Source organism: Lemur catta, chromosome 1, assembly GCF_020740605.2.
Source record: "Lemur catta isolate mLemCat1 chromosome 1, mLemCat1.pri, whole genome shotgun sequence".
Classification (NCBI taxonomy): Eukaryota; Metazoa; Chordata; class Mammalia; order Primates; family Lemuridae; genus Lemur; species Lemur catta.
This window is the reverse complement of record NC_059128.1, coordinates 95566573-95590664: the sequence shown is the minus strand read 5'-3', so window position 1 is coordinate 95590664 and position 24092 is coordinate 95566573. Positions and strand designations below refer to the sequence as shown.

The 24092-nt window shown below is 53.3% G+C and overlaps 1 protein-coding gene and 1 non-coding gene across 2 annotated transcripts in view; both read left to right on the top strand.

The window, feature by feature from the left end:
• Nucleotides 1-23056, top strand: part of IGDCC4 (immunoglobulin superfamily DCC subclass member 4) — a 36576-nt gene extending 13520 nt beyond the window's left edge. Inside the window, exons 4-20 of the mRNA XM_045541071.1 lie at nucleotides 3557-3693; nucleotides 5022-5162; nucleotides 8206-8361; nucleotides 9061-9474; nucleotides 10016-10180; nucleotides 10726-10863; nucleotides 12069-12239; nucleotides 13348-13584; nucleotides 13736-13837; nucleotides 15110-15293; nucleotides 15974-16101; nucleotides 16440-16610; nucleotides 16857-16994; nucleotides 17943-18048; nucleotides 18517-18745; nucleotides 19466-19627; nucleotides 20181-23056. Of these exons, the coding sequence (XP_045397027.1) occupies nucleotides 3557-3693; nucleotides 5022-5162; nucleotides 8206-8361; nucleotides 9061-9474; nucleotides 10016-10180; nucleotides 10726-10863; nucleotides 12069-12239; nucleotides 13348-13584; nucleotides 13736-13837; nucleotides 15110-15293; nucleotides 15974-16101; nucleotides 16440-16610; nucleotides 16857-16994; nucleotides 17943-18048; nucleotides 18517-18745; nucleotides 19466-19627; nucleotides 20181-20591 (3190 nt within the window). The 3' untranslated portion in view covers nucleotides 20592-23056. The remainder of the gene's footprint in view (nucleotides 1-3556; nucleotides 3694-5021; nucleotides 5163-8205; nucleotides 8362-9060; nucleotides 9475-10015; nucleotides 10181-10725; nucleotides 10864-12068; nucleotides 12240-13347; nucleotides 13585-13735; nucleotides 13838-15109; nucleotides 15294-15973; nucleotides 16102-16439; nucleotides 16611-16856; nucleotides 16995-17942; nucleotides 18049-18516; nucleotides 18746-19465; nucleotides 19628-20180) is intronic.
• LOC123631073 lies at nucleotides 12541-12647 on the top strand. Its single transcript, XR_006732950.1, has one exon. It is a non-coding gene; the product is annotated as a U6 spliceosomal RNA (small nuclear RNA).
• Nucleotides 23057-24092: the final 1036 nt, after the last annotated feature.

The following is a 24092-nucleotide window of genomic DNA, read 5'->3' as shown; positions in this document are numbered from 1 at the left end:
GGTGTGTGCACATGTGCAGCTAATAAACACACTGTGTCAGGGTGTATGTGCCTATTTTGGAACTAATGGTGAAGACTGGACCCCAAGGCAATTCCCTGGTACTTACACTAATTTCTAATACTACAGGATAATCTAGGGGATAATTTTCCTTCTATGGGAACCAGTAACCAGTGAGAACAATGTTTTCCAAATTCCAGGCACTCACAAACCACCTTCATAAGCTTGACCATCCTTATACCATTTACACAATCACTTAATACTTTTGCTTACATCAATTTGCTCTTTTGTAACTTTAACACATATTAAAAGGGAACATAGAAATGGAAAACCAGCAACACTTGCCATAAATAGAGGATAGCCATAAAAATAAACACATAACTACTAGAATAAAAAATGTGTATCTGATCCATTTGAAATCATTTTGCTATCACCATTCACTCACATTTTGAGAAACGTGGAACTGATGGACTTAAATGACATGGGCTCCCTCATCCAGTCTTCTGCCCAACCCTCTCCCATTGTCCACCATGTCTGTCAGCCTCATGTGACCCTCGGCTAGTGTCCCCTTTCCCTGGGTGGGTCTCTCAAGGGCTTAGGGTGGGGGCTCCATGGTCCTTGGGAAATTCAGAGCAGCTATGTCATTTCTTCTGTGTTCTTGACTCCCTGGGCCCAAGTGGACTTTCGGGGGTGCGGGGGGTAAGGGGCAGCAGACTTAGGGCTGGGGCTTGGAAAAAAAAGAACTCCTTCCTTTTGCATAGAGGTTGTTTTTCATTCTATAAGTAGCTTTGGTTGTATTTGAAATTTGAATTTATTTTAAAATGGTGAAATATACCAACTTTACAGAAAGGGAAGAAAAGTCACCTACCAAGGGAACATAGCTGTTAGCATTTAGAGTGTACCCTTCAGTCTTTTGATATATGGATATGGTTTGCACCACTGTGAGCCTGGGACTCATAGATATATTTATGTCCATTATCTAATGTGAGCTCATCAGACATGAAGAGAGTCGGGGTCGTGAAGTAGGCAGGACAGGAATTATTTAACCCATTTTTCAGATGAGAAAACTATAGCCCAAATATGTAATGTCACTTGTTAAAATCACATACAGCAGAACCAGTTCTCTCTACCATGCCACAGTGCTTCTATGTTAGAGCCCAGAGTTACAAAACAAAGTGTAATGGGGCACATACTATTAAAAATTTAAATTAAGAAATTTTATATTTCCAAACCAATACATATTCATTGTAAAAAAAAATTTTTTTAGGCACAATAAATGAGTCCTCAGTAATCCCACTCCCAGAGAAAACCTTCATGAATTATGCAAGCCTTGCCACCGTTGACTTTTTCTGTGCATATCCTAACCTATCATTTATCTATTTTCCAAAAATAGAATTGCTTCATAAGCACTGTTTTGTGACTTTATTCCCCCCACTAACCAATATATCTTGGACATCCTTCCAAGGACAGAGCTTCTAAAAACACATTTTAACAAAACAGAAAAGATTTTAGATGAACCCTAGGAGTGGTTCCACCTCACCTCTATTGACTACAGCAACAGCACCGGGTCTGGGGAAAGGTATTCGTTCATTCATTCAGCACACGTAGTTAAGGAGATGTTGTTTGTCAAAGGAGGCATTAGCTCTTGGGTACTTGGAGCCCTACTTCCCTGGAAAGACCAAAGAACTTTGGGGTTAGGAAGTGTGGGCGGCTCCTGGCAGCATAGCCGGCTAGACTGAGGGAGGAAGGGCAGAGGAAGAGGGGTCTTGGAGCCAGCGCTTATTAGGTGGAGCAGACCTGGATGGGGGCAGGGAATTGTTTCCCAGATGGGTCCTGCTTGTCCTTCCCCACTTGTCCTTTTCCATTCATTTTTCCACAGCAGCAGGCTGGCTCCTGGCCTGGGGTTTTCCCTCTGACTACCCCTAGCCTCCCTGACCCTTTCTCCCCTCTGCCCCAGCACTTATGTAGGCAGCTGTTGGCACTGAGGGTAACAGGCTGGGGGCAGAGGTGGGTTTGCCATGGGGATGAGGAAAAGAGTGATGCAGGTTTATGTTTTTTCTCTAAGTCTTTGTGCCACAGCAGGTGTCCAAGCCCGTGTCCAGAATTCTCTCCCAGTACCCTTTCTCCCTCAACACTTCCTTTCTCCCATGTTTAGATTTTCTCAGACCCCACTTGCCCAGGAGCTAAGGGATCTCCACCAAGCACATAGCTGCCCCATTCCTTCCCTGACCCTGGCCCAGCGTGTATCCCAGAGGCCAGCACCATTTGCCCTGTTGACAAACGACGACTCTCAACCTGGAGCTGACCCGGCAGGGATCCCATTTGGGGGATTCAGGGGAACCCCCTCACTCTATGCTCGGGCCCCAGCCGCTCTGCTCCCCACCATCCCAGCCCCTGTGGAAATCTCCCTGCCTTGGATTACATTGTCTCTCAAGCAGGGTCTCTGGATCTTTCTAACCCGTTCAGCAAGAGAGCAGAGAATACCACCCTCATCCATCAGGCCCCTCCTACATGACGTACATGCTGACCAGGGCCTGCTGGGGACCGTATCCCTTCCACGGGCATACCGGGCCATCTAATGGCTGCAGAAGCGGCAGGTGGGATGAGCATGGCATTTGACACCAGAAGGCTTGGGTTCAGGTTTTAACTATGCTCTAGCTATGAGACCCAGGAAAATACCCTACTCCCTCTGAGCCTCAGTTTTGTCTCCAGTAAAATGAAGGCGTCTCTATCTCTTGGGTGTGTTTTGAGGGTCAGATGAGATAGTGTAAATAAAGGGTATTTTTTTTTTCTTTTTGTAATTTTATTTGCCATTACTTACAGACATCTTGCATAAGGGGTATTTTATCAAGGGAGGAAGGATATATTGATAATACAGGCAGAAAGTAGAAAAATTTAAACAGTATAGAAGGTTATATAATAAAAAGACCCTCCCACCCTTAGCTCCCAAGATCCCAGGTCTCCTTCCCAGAGACAACCATCATTACCAGGGACATTCAGTGCATATGCAAACATATAAGTGTACATGTCCATACATATGTTTTGCACTAAAACACATTTTGAAGATCACCCTCTGTCAGCACACGTGGAACACTCCTTTTTAATAGCTGCCTAGCGTTCCAGTATATGAATGTACCCAAACCAATTTAGCCAGTTCCCACTCTACAGATGGATGCTTGAGTTGTTTCCAGTCTTTTCTATTACAGACAGCGCTGGAATTAATATCATTTGACATAAGATTTTGTGCACATGTTTGAGAATATCTGTGGGATAGAGTCCTAGAAGTGGCATTGCTGGGTCAAAAGGTCCATGTAGTTTTGATGTTGAGATATCACCAACGTACCCTGGAAAGACGGTATTGGCATGGCCACCGGCAAGGCAGGAGTGACTTCTCGGCATTCCCTCATCCACACGGGGTGTTATTAGACCTTTGTATTTTCACCACTCTAATACGTGAAAATGCTACCTTATGGTTGTGATTTGCATTTCTTTTATGATGAACCAGCCTCCCTGTGGGCCCCCTGCCCACCTCACAGTTGCACTCTCACCTCTTCCCAAGGTTTATCACTCTTCCCAATGGCGTCCTTCAGATCCTGGATGTTCAGGAGAGTGACAAGGGCTCCTACCGCTGTGTGGCCACCAACTCAGCCCGCCAGCGCTTCAGCCAGCAGGCCCTCCTCAGTGTGGCCTGCAGAGGTAAGGGGGCTGGTTGGGTGGGGGAACGTAGGGGTTTCTGGAGTCAGCCACCTCAGGGCTGGGGGGGCTCTACCTTCAGATAGGTGACAGGGTTAGTCCCATGGACAGGTGAGGCAGTGAAGCCCAGAGAGGGCAGTGCCCCCATCCAGCAAATTGGGGATAGAACTGGTGCTGGAACCTAAGACTCTGGACTCTTAGTGCAGGGTTCTCTTGGGTTGGATGGCGCATCCAAGGCTGGGGACAGGCGGAGGCGAGGCATCTGAGGAGGGGTGTCCATGGCCTGAAGCCCTGGTCCCTACCCCTTTCCTGCCCCTCTGTGAGCCCCAAGGGCTCCAGGCACTGGGAGATTCGTCCCTCTCTGCTTGCAGTGACCTAGCCCTCCTGTCCTTCTCTCTGTTTCTTTGAAAAGCTCCTGCCCCAGTGTGATAGGGTAGGCAGGGCACAGGCTTTGGGGGCGGAGAGACCTGGTTTGAATCCTGGCTTCTCTGCCCACCACCTGCGCGACCCTGGGCTCCTTATCAAATGTCTAGCTCAGAGAGGTTGTAAGCATCCCTGAGATAAGAATGGAAAGTGCCTGGCACCTGGCAAGTGCTCGACAGATCTCACTTCCGAGGCTCCCCAAGGGCCCCTCCCTCTCTGCCCTTGGCCACGCACCTGCCCTCCCACCTGCCCCTCCTTGTCCCCACCCCTTCCCGGCTTCCTCCTGGGCTAGGCAGGCGGGCTGCTCCCAGTCTGGGTCCCTCTCCCGCCTGTGCCTGGGATCTCTGCCTCCATCTGCTGGACAAATGAGGTATTCACCATTCTGCCCTGGGGGCCAGGGCCACACTAAGAACTTGGCCGGGCATCAGCGTTCAGGGAGCTGCCGCGCAGGCAGCAACGCAAGCCTACCCCCTGCCTTTTCCTCACTGGAACCCAAGGCCCACTGGGGAAGGGCTTTGCCTAAGGTCACACAGCACGTTAATGGCGGTGCTGGAACTAGAAACTATGACTGTTGACTGCAAGTCCAGTGCTCCATCCATGACCCTGCCAGCCCTCTGCCTAGAGGACGGGTTGCACTTGGGAGGGAAGTAGCGGGTAGGTGTGGGTCTGTCCAGTCATTTCTCTGGTGCTGAGTAAGAGGCTAGGCCGTTCTCCTGACTCCAAGAGAAAGAGCTCTGAGGTCCCATCCCAGCTCTGCTGAATTTTGTGGCTACTTTCCCCGTCTGTCAGATGGAACCCCTGCTGCTCCCTGCTGCACCCGCCTCCCCAGGTTACTGTGAGCATCAGGTGAGGTACTGTGTGTGAAGACGCCTAACGGTAAGGCTGCCTGGGGCCTGTCTTCTCTCCAGGGTCCCTGGCATCCACCAGGGGGCAGGACGTGGTCATCGTGGCAGCCCCAGAGAACACCACTGTGGTGTCTGGCCAGAGTGTGGTGATGGAATGTGTGGCCTCTGCTGACCCCACCCCTTTTGTGTCCTGGGTCCGACAGGGTGAGTGGCGAGGAAGGGGCAGGAGGAGGGGAGGGCGTGGCATCTCACATGCGCCCAAGTCAGGGAGCATGGGTGGCCGTCACCAGGCTGGTGTGGCAGAGCCTATCCCAGGCCTAGGTGTCGTGGGCAGCAAGGTGGGAGGCTGCGTGGGGAACCTGGACAAACTCAATCACCCATCAGTGTAGCATGTTTCCTTCACAAAGCACTTTGGGGCTGCCACTCACAAAACCGTTATTGCAACTTAGCTGAGGGCTGCACTGGGCTAGGTTCCCCACTTACTTCTGTTCCTCACAACAGTATTGTGAGTGAGTGTTTGAGACCTGGAAAGGGGCCACACAGCCAGCAAGTCAGGTGGAACCAGGATCCTACTGCTGGTCTGTGTAACTAGAAAGCCGGCTCCTGGCCCACCCCGGCGTGCTGCTGCGTGCTGGTCACAGTGAACAAAATACACTGATGAGCTGGGTGGGGTGGCTCACAGTTGCAAATCCCAGTCACTCGGGAGACTGAGGCAGGAGGATCATTTGAGCCCAGGAGTTCAAGACCAGCCTGGGCAACATAGTGAGACCCCCATCTATCCCTAAAAATGAAAAAATTAGATGGGTGTGGTGGGGCATGCCTATAGTCCCAGCTACTTGGGAGGCTGAGGCAGGAGAATCCCCTGAGCCCAGGAGTTCGATGCTGCAGTGAGCTGTGATCGTGCCACTGTACTCCAGCCCGGACTACAGAGCTAGACCCCCATCTCTGAAAAGCAAACAAACAAACAGAACAACACAGATGAGAGAGGCAAGGACCCAGCCCTCTGAACTCACAGTCTGGGTGAGGGAGAGAAACACACACCCATGAAGAGAGGCTTGACAGCATCAGGCTGCAAGGTGAGAAGTGCCGGGTAGGACTGAGTTACTGGAGATGCTATCGGGGTAATGAGAGAGCTGGGCCAAGTGTCACTTTGCAGTCTCCTGAGCACGTTCACACCCCTTCTCCTGGCAGAGCCTCCAAGAGCCCTTTCAGAAGGGGAGGGGCCACAACGATTATTTCCACTGGGCAGATGACTGAGGCTGAAAGAGGCAGGTGGCGTGCTGGGACCCAAGCTTTAGAACCTGTTCTCTTTCTGGTACACCACTCCCCAGAGTCCTGTAGAAAGGAAGCCAGGGGGTTATTTTTGTTTCCATTTGCCAATAAGAAGTGACTTGTCCCAAGTTGATGGCACAAGTAAGCTCTCTTTACCCCTTCTTCCCTGACTTCTATTCCTTCCCTGACTTCCTTCCCTTCTATTACTCTATACCTCCTCCTTTTTGTTTATATCTCACATTCAAAAGAGTATATAATGAATATATACAGTTTAAAGAAAAATAATACCCTGAACAACTATGTACCCACTACTGATCTGATGAAATTGAATAGTGCTGGTATCTTCATGAACCTCTCTGACCTCGACCTTCTCACTGGACTTGTGACACCACCTAGTTAGGGGGATCCTGGGGCCAGCAGGACCCTCATACTACCGGGGTAAGCTTGTGCTATCACCCAGAAGTTCTATAAAAATATCAATACTTCTCAGTTCCTAGCCATGCATCAGAATCACTCAGGGAGATTGCTAAAACTGCAGACTGCCTCCCTTTAGCCCTGGAGAGTCATGATCTAGGAGTCTTAATGCTTAACAAGTGCCCTAGGTGCTTGCTACTGAAAGTGTGGTCTTTGGATCTACTACCTAAGGGTAGTTAGACACGCAAAATATGGGGCCCTGCCCTAGGCCTCTGTATATTGACAAGGTCCCTACATAAAGATTTGAGAATCACAGTCCCAGAGGACCCTGACACCTAGGAAGAGAAGATCTAGAAAGGAGCTTCTTCCCTGACCCCAGGCACTGCTCTCTCTGTCTGGGAATTTGCTCCATTAAGACAGGGAAGGGGCGTGGGTTTTTGGGTTTGATTTTGTTTTCCCGCTGCACATGTAGTACGTGTTGATTGTAGAAAACCAGGAAAAAAACAAATGGAAAACATCTACCACTCAGAGATACAAATTAACATATGTGAGCATATTATCTTCCAGGTTTTTTTCCCTATGCATATGTGCATTTTTTCCCCAAACTGAGAAAGCATGCTGTATTTATAGTTCCAAGTCCTATTTTCATTCAACCATTTATCATAAACATTTCCTCATCTTTAAAACTCTTTCAAAAAGGATTTTAATGACTAACCTAATGCTCCATCATTTAAATGTATTTAATAACTATTATAAAATGTAATTTGCCAGTTTCTACTGTTGGATTTCTAAGGTACAGTTAACACTGCAGCGATGTGCCCTGTCCACAAACGCTTGCCTGTAATTCTGACCATCTCCCCAGGACAGAATCCCATAAGTGGAATCCCTGGCTTCAAGGTCGACGTAGAGCTCCTTTATGGCCCTTTCTCCAGCATTGCAATTTACTGTTTTTAAAAACATTCCCAATTTGCTGGGTGAAAATTAACATTTGTGGTTTGATGTGCGTTTCTTCGATTACATGAAGTTGAACGCTGTTTTTGTATTTCTAAGCCATTTGCATTTCTTCTGTGGATTTTCTAGTCTTGTCCACAAGGCAAGGGCTTTCAAAATGTTTTTCATTTCACATCACGATAAAAGTCTCTGTGCATATTCAAATCTTTGGTTTGGTGAGACCTTACCAGCCCTATCTTCATCATAGTACTGCCCCGAGACCATAGGTAAGGAGTGTGTACTTCTTGAGAGAAATTAATTTAATAATAACGGTAACAGTAATAACTGACTAGTGTCCTGAGCACCTATTGTACCCCTGCGCTGTGCCAGGGGTTCTGGCAGACTTTATTCCTTCCACCTGGCAGAAGCCCTTTCGGTGGGGACCTCCTCCCATTACAGACCGGACGGTAGGGCTCCGAGCGTCACCGTGCTGGCAAGAAGAGGAACTGAGATTCCAGCCAGGGACTGTCGTGTCCACTTTACTCGCGTGTAGAGGGTTCTGAAATTCGGAGAGTGGATACCGTCCCAGTCCCTAGCGTCCCCTCCAGCACAACTCCCTCTCCTTCCCCAGACGGGAAGCCCATCTCCACGGATGTCATCGTCCTGGGCCGCACCAACCTGCTGATCGCCAGCGCGCATCCCCGGCACTCGGGCGTCTACGTCTGTCGCGCGAACAAGCCCCGCACGCGCGACTTCGCCACTGCGGCGGCCGAGCTCCGCGTGCTGGGTAAGGCGGGGTGACGGCTGGAGGGAGCAGGTGGGGGGCAGACCGGATGGAGCGGGTTAGCTGGGGCTGGGGGGAGAACGGGGTGTGTTAGAGGGACTGAGGCGTGATCCTGGAGGATGAAAAGGGGTAGGGCTGGGGAGGACGAGCGCCTGGGAGGAGCGCTAGGGAGGCGGGGCGGGTGGATTGGGATACACGAGGTAATTGGAGGGTGGAGGGGGGGCGTTGAGTCAGGGATGGGAGGAGAGTGGTGATTAGCCTGGCTTGGGTGACTGGGGGCTGGAGAGGGGTGGGACCTAGGTAACTGGGGGGAGACGTGGGACTGAAGTTATTGGGGGAGATAGCGGAGTGATCTGGGTGGTTCCAAGAAAACCGAGGGACAGGGTTGCTCAGGGTAATGGAGAGGGTAAACCTGGTAGGGGTGGAGACGTTGAGGGTAGGGGGGAAGGAGGTGGGTAAGTGGGGGTGGGGTTAGAACCTGGAGGAGGCCCAGGGGGCCTGGGGACAATTCAGGGAGAGAAAGAGAATGGTCATTGTGGGGCTGGGGTAAATGGGGGAGGGGAAGGGGCTGATGGGCGTTGAATTAGAGCAGTTTGGGGAGGGGTGAATCAGGGGGAGGTTGAGTGATTGGAAAGGGGGGCGGGGGGGGCAGAGCCCCCAGTGGCTGGAGCCCGCGGTCAGCGTCGCCCCTCCCGCCCGTAGCGGCCCCTGCCATCTCGCAGGCGCCCGAGGCGCTGTCGCGGACGCGAGCGAGCACAGCGCGGTTTGTGTGCCGCGCGTCTGGGGAGCCGCGGCCGGCGCTGCGCTGGCTGCACGACGGGGCGCCGCTGCGGCCCAACGGGCGTGTCAAGGTCCAGGGTGGCGGCGGCAGCCTGGTCATCACGCAGATCGGCCTGCAGGACGCCGGCTACTACCAGTGCGTGGCTGAGAACAGTGCGGGAACCGCGTGTGCCGCAGCGTCGCTGGCCGTAGTGGTGCGCGAGGGGCTGCCCAGCGCCCCCACGCAGGTCACGGCCAGACCGCTGAGCAGCTCTGCTGTGTTGGTGGCCTGGCAGCGGCCCGAGCTGCACAGCGAACAGATCATTGGCTTCTCCCTCCACTACCAGAAGGCACGGGGTACGTCCGCCCTGGGCCCCAGATGCCCCGGCAAAGGCAGGGCGCAGCGGGGAGGAGTAAGGGCTGGATGACTGAAGGGTGGCCTGGTGGGTACCTTTGGGGCTGGGCTGGGGTAGGAGCCCACGGGAGAGACCTGCCTGGGTACAGGGTTAGTCTTCAGCCTGGTGTGGAATCCACGTGTGGGCACTGCTTCCTTCCCCTCGGTAGTGGTGGTTATGGGAGAGAGGCGAAAGGATGCTTCTTCTGGGGAAAACGCCTTGGTGGTTCTAGAGCCACCTCCCACCCCAGTTAACTAACTGCAGCAGGAGTCATTTCAGTTAGATACCAGAAAGAACTTCCTAACCAGTGGAGGAATTCATACAGTGAGATGAGAAGCTGAGGGAATTTATACTGTCCAGCTCAGATTATCAGGGATGATTTAGCCGTAAATGGACCATTTCAGAGACCAGGTCCATATGAAGGATTCCTAGACAGACTCCAACCAGCCAGAGCTGATTGTGGCCCTATGACAGTCCCCTTGTCCCCTGTGTCACCATCCCAGGCATGGACAATGTGGAGTACCAGTTTGCAGTGAACAATGACACCACCGAGCTACAGGTTCGAGACCTGGAACCCAACACGGATTATGAGTTCTACGTGGTGGCCTACTCCCAGCTGGGGGCCAGCCGCACCTCCACCCCAGCACTGGTCCACACGCTGGACGACGGTAGGGCCAGTGGACCTGCAGTGGGCAGCTTGGGGCCCAGAGAACTCCCTGGGGGGTGGTAGCTCACCTCGTCTTTACCAGTGTAAGGGCACCTTTACCTGCCTCATGTCATCTTTTGTGCCCTGTAAGAGCATGGGCAGGGGTTCTTTTCCCCAGTTTACAGTTGGAGAAACTGAGGCCCAGAAAATGAGAGTGACTTGCCCGAGGTCAGTAGTACAGCTGAGACTTGAGCCGAGGTGTTGTGATTCCCCATACCAGGCAGTTCTTCTTGACACCTATGTACCATCCAGTTGGGTTAGGGACCAGTGACCTTAACTCATTGGATGTGGAAGATTATGCCCCCAAACTTTCCAGTTTCAGGGTGGGAAAAATGTCCCCTCATCTTCCATCTTGGGGCTCCCCTGAGAGGCTCCCTTTCCTCCCTCAGATCCTGGTCCTGGCCTACTTCTGACTTGCTCAGTGACTTGGGCAAGTCATAGACCACTCCTGAGCCTCACCTTCCACGTTGGTGGAGCGGAGCTCACGCTGATGTTCTTCTGTCTCAGTCCCCAGTGCAGCACCCCAGCTCTCCCTGTCCAGCCCCAACCCCTCGGACATCAGGGTGGCATGGCTGCCGCTGCCCCCCAGCCTGAGCAACGGGCAGGTGGTGAAGTACAAGATAGAGTATGGTTTGGGAAAGGAAGGTGAGTGGGGGCAGGGTGCAGGCATGCTTGGGAATGGTCAGCGTGAAAGGTTGGTCAGGGCCGCTGGAGACCTGAGCAGCGTGGGAGCGTCAGGAAGTTGAGCTGAGTGGTGGGGCAGGGATGATGAATGCAGGCTGGGGCAGAGGCAGCAGGAGTGGAAAGGGAAGACAAAGGGCTAGGGAGAGACAGAGGGAGGCCTGGCTTCTAGCCCCACCTCCTCTACATCTGCAGCATGTGATCCTATTGAGTCCCTGCCTCGGTTTCCTTATCTGGGAAATGAGGCAGGTAGCCTAGGTGATCCCTGGAGTCCCTTCCAGCTCACCAAGCAGAGGAGGGATGGGAGGCAGAAGGTGTGCTTGTGGGGATGGGGAGGGTGGGACATTGGGTGGGTGTGCTAGGGCAGAAGTAGGTCATCTGGGGGAGGGGTCATGAAAGGGATAAAGAGTTAGGGGCAAGGCCGGGCGCGGTGGCTCACGCCTGTAATCCTAGCTCTGGGAGGCCAAGGCGGGTGGATCGCTCGAGGTCAGGAGTTCGAGACCAGCCTGAGCAAGAGTGAGACCCCGTCTCTACTAAAAAAATAGAAAGAAATTATCTGGCCAACTAAAAATATATATACAAAAAAAAAAATTAGCCGGGCATGGTGGCTCATGCCTGTAGTCCCAGCTACTCGGGAGGCTGAGGCAGTAGGATCGCTTAAGCCCAGGAGTCTGAGGTTGCTGTGAGCTAGGCTGATGCCACGGCACTCACTCTAGCCGGGGCAACAAAGTGAGACTCTGTCTCAAAAAAAAAAAAAAAAAAGAGTTAGGGGCAGGAGAGTGGCTGGGGGGCCAGGGTGAGGGCTACCAGGGAGGCAAGGGCAAGGAAGTGGGTGTGGGGTGGTCGTCAGGGATCTGGAAGCCAGGTGGCGCTCGATGGCCTTCTTGGCCAGCCCCTTGTGCCTGCACCTGGTCATTGACAGCTCATGGGGATGGGGGCAGAGCATGAGCCAAGGCGGGATGGCCTGTGTCAGCTGAGGGTGGAGGCTGGAGCATCAACCGTGGAGCCATGGAGTCTGCCTGGGCACCGAAGGGTCAGTCCTGAGAGGGCCTCAGTCTCCGATGGGCACTGAGAAACCAGGATCTGAGGTGGAAGAGTCAGCACAGGGGAGTTTAGGGCCCATGGTCCTCAGGTGGTCACCCAGCAACCCATATTTGCTGTCCCTGCAGATCAGATCTTCTCCACCGAGGTGCCAGGGAATGAAACCCAGCTTACGCTGAACTTACTTCAGCCAAACAAGGTGTATCGAGTCCGGATTTCGGCTGGCACAGGGGCCGGCTTCGGGGCCCCCTCCCAGTGGATGCAGCACCGGACGCCCAGTATGCACAATCAGAGCCATGGTACGGGGTCGGGGGAGACAGGCCGGGCAGTATGTGTGTGGCTGCGTGGGTGTACATGTGTCCGTGGAACCCAGTGCCCGTCCACCCCCCCATCAGAGACTTCCTTGGCTCCCCTGCTCGATAGGTAAGGGAGGCCCAGGAGTAGAGGTGAGGGCTGGGCTCTAGTGTCCCTTTTATTTGCTATGTGACCTTGGACAAACCATTCACAAATCTGAGGCTTCATTTACTGCTGAGGCTGGCGTGAGGATTACAATGTATTGTAAGTGAAGTGCTTAGCACGTTTAAATAGTGGCTGTGTGTAGTGCTCACTTTGGTAGCACCTACACTAAAATTGGAAAGATACAGAGAAGATTAGCATGGCCCCTGCGCAAGGATGACAGGAAAATTCGTGAAGCATTCCACATTTTTAAAAAAAATTATTTAAAAAAATATAGTAGCTGTGTCAATGATGATAATTGTTTTTGTTGAGAGACCCAATCAATGGCAAACAATCAGAGTGCTTAAATGCAGACAAAACCTGGCACACACACTCTGTGTGACAATGGGCAAATTACTGCTCTGAGCCTCAGTTTTCTTATCCATAAAATGAGAACAGTAGTATTTTCACTGTTTTAGAGGGTTGTGAGAATAAAGTTATAGTCCATGTACAAAGTGCTTAGAACAGGGTCTGACATATAGTAAGCCCTCCGCTCTTGGGCTCCAAGTGGGGCTCCCCACTCTAATGGCTGCACCCCTCCCTCCCAGCCTCAGCAACCTGTTGCCTGCATTTGTTCCTTGAGGAGGTTTATAGAGGCCAGCTCTGTGCTAGGCACTGTCAGCCCCGCCCTGGAGGTGCTCCTTGCTGACCCTTTCGCAAATCCCCAGGAGATGCCTCTGCATTTCCCTCACCCTGTGCTTACAGAATAGTGAGTTCACTTCCAGACCGAGCCCAGGCCGGGCACTTAGGGTGGTGGCCGAGTGGTGACACATTGGGAGAACGCCGGCAAGGCTCTCACTGATGCCATCTTCCTGCTTCTTCCCTGTGCCTCTGCCCCCACTCCCATTCCTGGCCCCCTTCTCCTATCCCCCATTCTCTTCCTCCTTTTTCCCCATCCTCCCCTGCCCTCAGTCCCTTTTGCCCCTGCAGAGTTGAAGGTGCAGGCAAGGATGGAGTCCCTGGTCGTGTCATGGCAGCCGCCTCCTCACCCTACCCAGATCTCTGGCTACAAACTATACTGGCGGGAGGTGGGGGCCGAGGAGGAGGCCAACGGTGATCGCCCCCTGGGGGGCCGTGGAGACCAGGCTTGGGATGTGGGCCCCGTCCGGCTCAAGAAGAAAGTGAAGCAGTATGAGCTGACCCAGCTAGGTGAGGAGGGCTGGGGGGAAGGGAGAAAGCGGGACATAGCTTCAGCGGCACCGGACAAGCTGTGCACAGGAGTGAGAGACGGAATGCTCTTTGTGATGGGAGAGTGACCCCAGAGGTCCCTCTGGCCATTGAGCCCTGTGACCTTCCCCAGTCCCTGGCCGGCTGTACGAAGTGAAGCTTGTGGCATTCAACAAACATGAGGATGGCTACGCGGCAGTGTGGAAGGGCAAGACAGAGAAGGCTCCCACGCCAGGTGAGGGTGGCCGGGGAAGAAGGCGGGGAGGGCGCAGTTAAGGGCTCTGTGAGCTGCCTCCTTTCCCTTTCCCCGGGCTAGCCTGGGGGGCAGGAAGCCTAGTAGCCTCAGCTCACCCCCAAGCCCATTCTTCTAGGGTCGGGGGATGGCCCTCCTCTCCTGGCCCTCTTCTAGCTCCAGACACCCTGTATCATAGAGGGAAGTTCTAGTTTGTGCACTATCTGTTAGGCCTACTTGCTACCTTATTTTCATCATCCACGAACAGTGCTAACTTAGAAAGTCTGAACAGAGAGAAACCCCATGGTTGGTCAGTAACTCCTAACCCCAAGTTTGGCCTTAAAACAATTTTTTTTAAAACACCTGCCTACACCACGCTATCAGATTATGCCTCTAGGCAGGGAAGGTATCCCTATGTGGCCTCCTGGGAAACTGAGGCTCAGAAGGCAAAGGGACTTGTCCAAGGTCGCATGGAGCCTAAACTAGAACCAGAATTCCTGGCTCCCGGGCAAAAGTCTTTCCACTGCCTTGCGGCCCTGTGTTGGCACCTCAGTGGCCCATTGTGATGCTTCCCAGGCTGCTTTTCAACCACGTGGAAAGAGCACTCACCAGAAGCCATGAAACCTGGCTCCAATTCCAGTTTGTTCATTTATTCATTCAGCAGATATTTTACTGGGTGTCCACTATGTGCCAGCTCTGATCTGGGAATTTAGTGGTGGACAACACAAATAAGGTACCTACTCTCATGGAGTTTATGTTATGTTTATGTAATAAACACTTATCATCATATAGTATTTACTATATACCAGACACTTTTCCTATCTACTTTACAAATATTAACTAATTTAATCCTCATAACAACCCCATGAGGTAGGTACGATCATCAGCTCCACTTACAAACTAGGGAATGATGGCACAGAGAGGTTAAGTAATTCCTCCAGGGTCACACAGCTAGTAAGTTGCACAGCTGGAATTTGAACCAAAGCAGCCTGGTTCTGGAGTCTGTGCTCTTAATTGCCATGATTTGCTGCTTCTCTCTATGGTACACTCTTACGTACTAGCGTGCCACAGTCTGCTATAGGTATGACCTTGGCAAAAATCACTTAAATTCTTGGAAGTTCACTTTCCTTATCTGCAAAGTGGGAATGATGCCACCCAACTCACGGGATCAAAAAAGAGGGTCAAAGAAAGAGCCTTGGGAACTGTAAACCACTGTACGTATTTAGGAACGAGTGTCCTCTTTCCCTTCCCCACACTCTAATTTTCACCTTCCAGACCTGCCGATCCAGAGGGGTCCGCCCTTGCCCCCAGCCCACGTCCATGCAGAATCAAACAGCTCCACGTCCATCTGGCTTCGGTGGAAAAAGCCGGACTTCACCACAGTCAAGATTGTCAACTACACCGTGCGCTTCAGCCCCTGGGGGCTCAGGAATGCCTCTCTGGTCACCTACTACACCAGGTGGGGAAGAGGACTAACGCTGTCGCTGGCGGGGGAGGAAGAGCAGGTGGGGCAGGGGCGCAGCAGCAGGTGCTGATGAGGAGAGCGAGCCTGGGATTCAGGAACATGTCACAGCTCACCTGTTACTTGGGGGGGAAACTGAGGGTCTGCACGGGGCCCAGCTCTTACCAGATGGTAGCAGGTGGAAACGGAGAGCCCAGCCCCTCACAACCGAGCTCTGTGCTCAACCTTTGGAGAATGTGAGCAGGACAGACCTGTTTCTCCAACCGCAGAGGGCTCCCGATCTGATGGGAAAGGGAGCTCTGCCGCTGTCCTCAGACACCCCTGCCCCTGTCAGCTGGGGAGACAGAGCCTGAGGAGCTGATATATACAACTGCTCTAAGGCAAAATGAAGCCCAGGAAAAGATGCATCAGAGACGGTTCCTTGGGTGGAGAATAACTTGGATTAATCCAGGAAGGCTTCCTAGAGGAGGGGGCCTGACTTGGAGATTGGACATGGAGCAGCATACATCCACACCTCTCTGTAGGTCCCCTGGGTGATGTCTGTGGCCCCCATGCCAGGGAGCAGCTTCCCTTCCCAGGGTAGGGGCTGGGGCCGAGGGCTGGGGAGTAGATTTGGAGGCATCTGCCCTGCTCGGAGAGTGTGCTGAGAGCACTAGTCACGTTTCTTGCCTCAGTAGTTCAGGAGAAGACATCCTCATTGGCGGGCTGAAGCCATTCACCAAATACGAGTTTGCGGTACAGTCCCACGGCGTGGACGTGGACGGGCCTTTCGGCTCCGTGGTAGAGCGCTCCACCCTGCCTGACCGTGAGTGGCCCCTGGCCCCCTTGCCCTCCACCCGTCTTTGCCTGACTCCTTCTTGCCCCAGCGGCCCGCTTTTCTGAAACATCCCTCAGAGCCCCAAGGTTCGGGCCGAGCTGAGTGCAGAAGAGTTTCAAGAAGGGGAGGAATGGTGGTAACCCCACCCCCACCCCCGTTTTCCAGAAATCCCCCAACTGGAGACCAGACCTCATCTTTGCTTTGTGGTTTGTTCCAGTGAAGGAGGAAAAAGGGAGGCCACGTCCTCATGCCCTGTCTTCCAGCTGCCCCCAGAGCTGGGTCTCTCGGTGACCCTGTCTCTCCCTGTCTCTTCCCTTGCACCCCAGGGCCCTCAACGCCCCCGTCTGACCTGCGCCTGAGCCCCCTGACACCGTCCGCTGTGCGGCTGCACTGGTGCCCCCCTGCAGAGCCCAATGGCGAGATCGTGGAGTATCTGATCCTCTACAGCAACAACCACACCCAGCCCGAGCACCAGTGGACCCTGCTCACCACAGAGGGTGAGGGGCCTGTCCCGGGGATCCGAGCAGGAGCTTCCCAGCCTTTCCCCCTTCCAGCCTCTCCAGTGGCTGGGTTGGCAATGAGAGTGGTGCTGAGGTTTGTTCTAGGGGCTCCTGGGAGGAGCAGGCAGAAGCTACTGCCTGCGTGAGAGGAGCAGACTCTCTCGGTTCTGCGACCCTGCCTACCCCTGCACCCCACCCCGACCCTGTCCCCCATCCGGCTGTCCCTGCTTCCCTCACCCCCAGGAAACATCTTCAGTGCTGAGGTACACGGCCTGGAGAGCGACACTAGGTACTTCTTCAAGATGGGGGCGCGCACAGAGGTGGGGCCTGGACCCTTCTCCCGCCTGCAGGATGTGATCACTCTTCAGGAGAAGCTCTCGGGTAAGAGGGCAGCGAGGAAGGAGTGGGGTCCATCCTGGGGCAGCCCTGGGTCCCCGGAGGCCCCTGAGGTTGACTTCTAAGCCCTGCCTCTAGGCACAACTACACTTCCATTGTTTTGCACAGCTGCCCTCCTGGTTTGGTGGGGACAGGGGAAGCCTGAAGGGGGAACAGGTGCGGTTCAGTGGTGATTTGGCTGAGAGGTCAGACGCAGATTCACGGGGGAATGGCTTGCTTTAGAGACCAGTCTCTTTGGGAGATTGCTTTGATGGGTGGAGTGGCTTGGTGAGGTGACGAGCTTTATGGGGCCAAGAGGGGCAGCAGCCCTGGCTATATAATTTGCAGGGCCTAGGGCAGAATGAAAATGCGAGGCTCTTTATTTTAAAAATGGGTAAGAACCCACGCCTGTAATCCCAGCAATTTGGGAAGCCGAGGTGGGAGAATCACTGGAGGCCAGAAGTTCGAGACCAGCCTGGGCAACATAGTGAGATCCTGTCTCTACAAAAAGTAAGAAAAATTAGCTGGACGTGGTAGCACGTGCCTGTTGTCCTAGCTACTTGGGAGGCTGAGGTGGGAGGATCACTTAAGCCCAAGATAGCGACAGCAGAGTATTAAACCCAGCACAGAGCCCTTCCAAGCATGGGCCCCCTGCAGCTGCACATGGTGCACACCCTGAGCAGGCAAGAGGTGTGTTTCACCGAAAGGCCAGTTTGATGAGGAGAGACCACAACTTCTAGACGTGTTGTGGAGGACAGTCAGAGAGAGAGGTGGTAGTAGTCCCTGTGAGGTCGCAGGCCCGACTTGTCCTTGAGTCAGAAGATCATAGGCATCCAAAGGTGAGACTCGGGCCAGGGGGCTCCTGAAGAAGCTACGAGGAGTCCTGATCTACAATACGGCGCCTGTGCCCTTTCTCTGTCCTTGACCTGCTCTGTCCCCTCCGTCCCCCACCAGACTCCTTGGACCTGCACTCAGTCACGGGCATCATCGTGGGTGTCTGCCTGGGCCTCCTCTGCCTCCTGGCCTGCGTGTGTGCCGGCCTGCGCCGCAGCCCCCACAGGTGGGCAGGGGGCAAGCCTGCCCTCAGAGAGGGGAGATTCCCAGGAAGGGCTGCAGAGTGGCATCAGAACAGGGAAAGTGGCCGAGACTTGCTAGGACTCGTGGACAAAGGCATCGGGGCGATGTACTCATGAGAATGGGGGGTGGATTTAGGGGAGCCCCAGCCTACCCCCTTCAGCAAGGCCAGGCAGAGCTGCCTTCTCCCACTTCCTCTGTAGCTGCCAGCATCTTAAAAAGGTGGGGGGGAGCAAATCTTCAGATGCCTGGAGCCGAGGGAATAAGGCTCCGTTCACAGTGCAGGCCATTCTGAACAATAGCAGAGTTTCCTACTCATTGCACAGACTGGGGGAAACCAAGTCCCAGAGATGGGCAGGAACCTGCCTAGAGACGCAGGCTGGACTAGGTCCGAGTCTTGCCCCCATCCCCAACTCGTTGACCACTGTGCCTCGTTTTCCATCTTCCCTTCTAGGGAAGCCCTCCCGGGCCTGTCCTCTGCGGCCACCGCTGGAAACCCTGCACTGTACTCCAGAGCCCGGCTTGGCCCTCCCAGCCCCCCAGCTGCCCATGAACTGGAGTCCCTCGTACAGCCCCGTCCCCAGGACTGGTCTCCCCCTCCCTCAGACATGGAGGACAGGGCTGAAGTACACAGCCTTATTGGTGGCAGTGTTTCTGATGGCAGGTGTCACTCCAAGAGGAAGGTAAGTCAGAGCCCACTCTGAGGCTGATCCCCACGCAGGACGCCAGGGGGTGCCAGAGCACAGGGCGTGACCGTGAGCCCTCTTCTGGGCCGGCTGCGAAGAGAAGGCCCCTCGGCCCCCTCCGTGAGAGGGCTGGCAGGGCAGGGAAGCAGGTGGGCCTCCGATCCTGGCAGAGTAGGTCAGCCTGGTTCTCACATAGGGGGGGCCACCCAATAGGTATCTGCAGGTGACTCAGGGTGGCCAGAACACTCAGATCCCTCCTCATCCCGGGAGCTAGGGAGGCCTCCCAATGAGGGGAGAAGAGGCTGGTCAGCGTGGCTGTAGCCGGGATAAGGCGAGGCCCCTGCAGCACACGTCCCCTCCGTATCGGCAGTGGTTGCACTTCCCGTCCGACTCTGCCCAGTCCTGGCCTCGCCCTCTGCCTGCCTCTGTGGCAAAGGAGAGCCCACCTGGCTTGGGCCCCTCAGGCCTCGCAGAGCCTGGGGCCAGGCTCATCTGCAGGAGGACTGCATCCTCCACTCTCCCCCACCGACCCTCAGCCCTTCCTGGGCTTCTCCCCTGCGCCTCAAGGAGGGAGGGAAACCGGTCTGGAGGGAGAAAGCCAGGGGCCGAGTCTGGGCCCTGCTTCCCCATAGCCGCAGCCACTCCCCTCCCTTATGCCTCCCTCTCCCAGCCATTGCTGGTCGTGCTCCTCAGTGTCCCCTTCCTTCCCCTGTGCAGATCTCCTGGGCTCCGCCAGGAGGGCCGAGCTGGGCAGGTACCTGGGCAGGCTGTGAGCTGCCCCAGGCAGGCCCCAGGCCCGCTCTGACCCGGGCCCTGCTGCCCCCTGCTGGAACTGGGCAGACGCTGTTGCTGCAGGCTCTGGTGTACGATGCCATAAAGGTCAGTGTCCTGGGAGGAAGGGGTGGGACAGGAGGGAAGGGTCCCCACGCTTGTGAAGAGAAAGTAGTGAATTCTCTGGAGACCTGTCGGTGGTAACTTCCCTGGAGTTAGAAGCCTGGCCAGGAGACCCTTGCAGCCTCCAAAGGTTGAGCAGGTGGAGGGCAGGCCAGTTTGCAGGACCCTGCTTCACCTGGGTTGGGGACAGTCCCTCCTGTACTCAGACCCAAGTGAGCCACAGCAGAATTCCTGTGGATCTGGGCCTGGCCTGAGTACATTCAGCCCTTCCTCCTCTTCACGGAGCCCCTGACTGAGTCGGGCACTTCTGGAACTCCTGGGCAAGGGCAAATGGGTTGTAGTCTATTTTTTTCCTGCCTTCACGTGAGTCTCAACATCATCTCTGGTAGGACAGTTCCTGTGTGTCCTTTACCAACTCCCGTGTGATATATACTCCAATGGAGGGTCAGTTTCTCTCCACCGCATAGATGTTGGTCATTCTTCTGATGCCCACTCTTAGTAATGGTCACCTTGTCTTTGTGTTCTCTGCCCTGGGCAGGGTAATGGGAGGAAGAAGCCACCCCCAGCCTGCAGGAACCAGGTGGAGGCCGAAGTCATTGTCCACTCTGACTTTAGTGCGTCCAAGGGGAACCCCGACCTCCATCTCCAAGACCTAGAGCCTGAGGATCCCCTGCCTTCCGAGGCTCCTGATCTCATCTCAAGTGTTGGGGAGGCAGGGCCGGGGACAGACTGGCTGGACAGGGAACCGGGAGGGTGTGAGCAGGCAGCCACTGGGCCAGACAGACTGACCTGCCTCCCAGAGGCAGCCAGTGCTTCCTGCACCTACCCTGACCTCCAGCCCCGTGAGGCTCTGGAGGAGGCCCCTGGAAACAGCTGCCAGCCCAAAGCCCCCTGCCCTCTAGGAGCCAGCCCAGGCCTGCCCAGAGCCTCAGTCTCCTCCTCTGCTTAGCACCCCTAGAGGGTGCGGTTTGGGATGGGCTGGTGTGGATCCCAGGATGTGACATGCATGGTCACGCGTGTATACATGTCTGCCTGCAGATACATCATCAAGCCCTTCGGAGCCTCCCAGGGTGCTTTGGCTGGGGGGAGAGGAAGAAATGGATTATTCGCTCCCCCCATACTTCTTTGCGACACGTACATGATATGTGAGAGACATATGAGACACAGCTACATGTGATATACACACATGTGAAGCACATGTGTGTGTACTGGTTAGTGAGCTGGGAAACTTTGGCCTAGGCATTGGTCACTATGGTCTGATTGATCCTCCAGGTCAGGACAGTGCCCCAGAGTGGTCAGTCCCCAGCTGCTTTGTCGCCCAGCCTTTTATTACACACTCTGAGAGTGTCTCCAATGCCTGTCTGACAGACAGCCCCAGCCGCGTTCCTGACCGGCTGGGTCGAGTGTGAGTAGGCTCAAGAGGCCTGGCACTTTAGCTGCGTCACCTCCCATCTCCCCGGTGCCCAAACTGAGAGGGTGAGCCTGGCTCCCCTCAGAGCAACTCTGTGTTTCATTTTGTCATTTAGGAAGTTCTCTCTCCCCTCCTTCCTTGCCCTCCACTACTCTGGTGGCCTGTCTCCCTGCCAACTTGCTCTCCCAGCTCTAGTGCCCTCCCTTCCTCCCCATGCTCTTCCCTGTCCTCTCTCCTGGTTCCCTTTCGCTGCTGTCTCTCATGCCTCTCCCAGACCGTGTCATTCTGTTCTCCTGCCTGAGTTCAATCTCTGCACCCTTTCCTAACAACGTGACTACCTCATGTCTGCTTCAAGGCCATCGTGCCACTCCTGTGTCTGCCACCATTCACCTTGGCTGTCACCCTCCTGTCCCCCACTCCCGTCTCTCCGAGCTGCCACTTGCCTCCTCCCCGGGCAGACTTCCCACCCTCAGTGCAGGTTTGGAGAAGACCTTCTGGCTTCCCTGCACCTGTCTCCTTGGGATTGGGATGGGAGGGTTCTCCTTGGTGGTGATGAATCCAAGTCACACAGGGGAATTTCTGAGACAGAGAAGGGGGACTGTGACCCAGAGGTTCAGAATAAAATGATCCCTCCCTTCCATGCAGGGAGGCAGGTTTGCTGGATGGAGATGATTTCACACCTTTCTTCCCTACAGAAACTAGAGGGGGAGAAGGGGAGTGGCAGTTAGGGAAGCCACTGCCCACCCTGTGAGCCTTGAATGTGACCTGATCTGGGGTAGGGGTGAGAAGAACCCCATTCTCTGGGGTGCTAGAAGGGAGGTCTTTGCACAGAAAAAGGATGGTTGGCGCATCTCATTTTTTTCTTTAAATGGAATGCTGAAGTCATTTTCTGTTGACCTGCCGGCTTGACTTCTATTTCCTGTGTAGTGAAAACAATGCCATTTATCTGATTTTTCACCTTGGCGCTCTCACAGGAGCATAGAATGTGGGGGTCTTTGCTCCCTAATTGCATCTTTTTAACTGATCGGCACGTCAAGAGTTAACTCTGGCTTCTGGGCCAGATTAGAAATAACCAGTCCATCTTTCCTTTTTTTTTTTTTTTTCAAATGGTGAAATGTCTCTGAGCAGAGTTTCAGCTTCCTCAAACCCTGAAAGCATCTGTGTTTATTATACTCGGGTGTCACTCACATTTGACATCCGCACCTACATTTCCACCTCCTCCCCTTCCTTCAACCAGCCTATGATAACACTAAAGATTATTAATGTTGGTTTTGTATCTCGTTAAAGACAGAATTGTCACTAGTACTATTTCTGTACCATTCAGCGTTGCTGTGGCTAACGCCAGCGTGTATGTTTCATCGTTGCTCTGAAGGTCAAAAGCCTCATTTTATTTTGCTGGTTTGATTTTTTTTTTTTTTTAAGAAAAAACTGCCCTGAATTAAATGGCTGTTTTAACAGTAGGCTCTTAGCATTACACCACATAGTCATTTTTCATGTTCTTGTTTAACAGGCACTGAGGTTCTGGTTTAAATTAAATAGCTGCAAATGAGACAATTTATAACCCATTAGGTTGGGTGGAAAATTGTTTCTCAAAAGCAAATAAGTAATAAATCTGGTATCTGCCTATAACTCACAGTTGATAAGAAAGTGGCCATTACTCACTAGCATTATATATGATTTGGGCTCTGGGTAATTTGGAAGTGTTAGGTTTGTGTCTTTGTAGCAGTATTTTTATTAGAAAAGAGTCTATTGGCCTTTTACAGGGTATTAATCCCTTTGTCACCTACCATTGATGCCTTAAGTTTTTTGAGTCTCTTTTAAAAATCTTCCTTTTCTTGATGCATGACAAGTGTAATCAAACTGTCTGTATTTAGTTTATGCTGTACTATTTAATTATTTTTCCAGCATTTTTTTCTTCTTACAAATGATATTCTTTAGTGTTAAGCTAAGGCATTGATCATGTATCTGTCCCTATAATGAATTAATAAACTATTTTCCAAAAATGTGGCATTCTCTTTTGGAGCCGATGACTAGAATTTCCTCAGCCTTTCTGCCCTAGGGAGTACATTTCCTATCCAGGATGGGAAATGGTGGTTTTTGAGGGTAGAGGGCAGGTGGTCGTGGGAAAGCACTGAGCCATCTTCCTCCCTCCATAGGCGCTTAGGAAAAAGACTTAAACTCAGGAAAGGTACGTTCTTTGATGGCCCTTGCTTAGGCTTTCTGTGAATCTCTTTCCATCTGGGTGCACACTTTTCTGAACTTTCTTGGGTGCAAAGAAGAGGGAAAAAGTCCGGAGATTTGGGCTCCACAACTATTCCGCATAACTCCCGTCACCAGAATTATTCATGGCTACACACACACACACACACACACACACACACGAGCACCATGTCCACAAGCGCAGAGACCCACGAGTGCACAGTCCTCTTCAAAAACACCCTTGTGTCCATTAACTCAAACGTGCACACAGTTTAACACACAAACGTACACACTCATGGTCCACATACATCTTGGCCTCACAGTTGATAGTTATACTCTGCTAAGATCTTTACAGAGCCTGGAACGAACGTGCTTTTCCACGGGAGGGAATCAAGAGGCAGAGGCTGCCTTGCTCAGGACCACCCCCAAAGTGACTGGTGGGCCAGACCCAGGTTAATTGACAGATCAGACAGAGAGATACTGCACATTTTGTACTCAGCAGAATAGCCATTATTTGCATATCACTCTCAGACCAAAGGTTGTGATAAAGAAGAATTAAACACTTGTCAAAATGAATTTAAAATGACAGCAATTCGAGACACCAATTTGACCTCTCCAGAGTCCAGGACAAGCCAAGAAGGGGTTGTTGAGAATCCAAGCCCTGCAGGAGGGAGTTCCAGGACTTCAGGCTCAGGGAGGGCCCCTCCTTCCCTCCTTTTCTTTGGCCAGCAAGAGGCCCATTGCTCCCACCCTTCCTCACAGGGAAAGCAATTGGGACTTTGGCACACTGACCTCGAATTTCTCCATTGTCTACCACTGTTCACATGCCTCAAGTCCTGC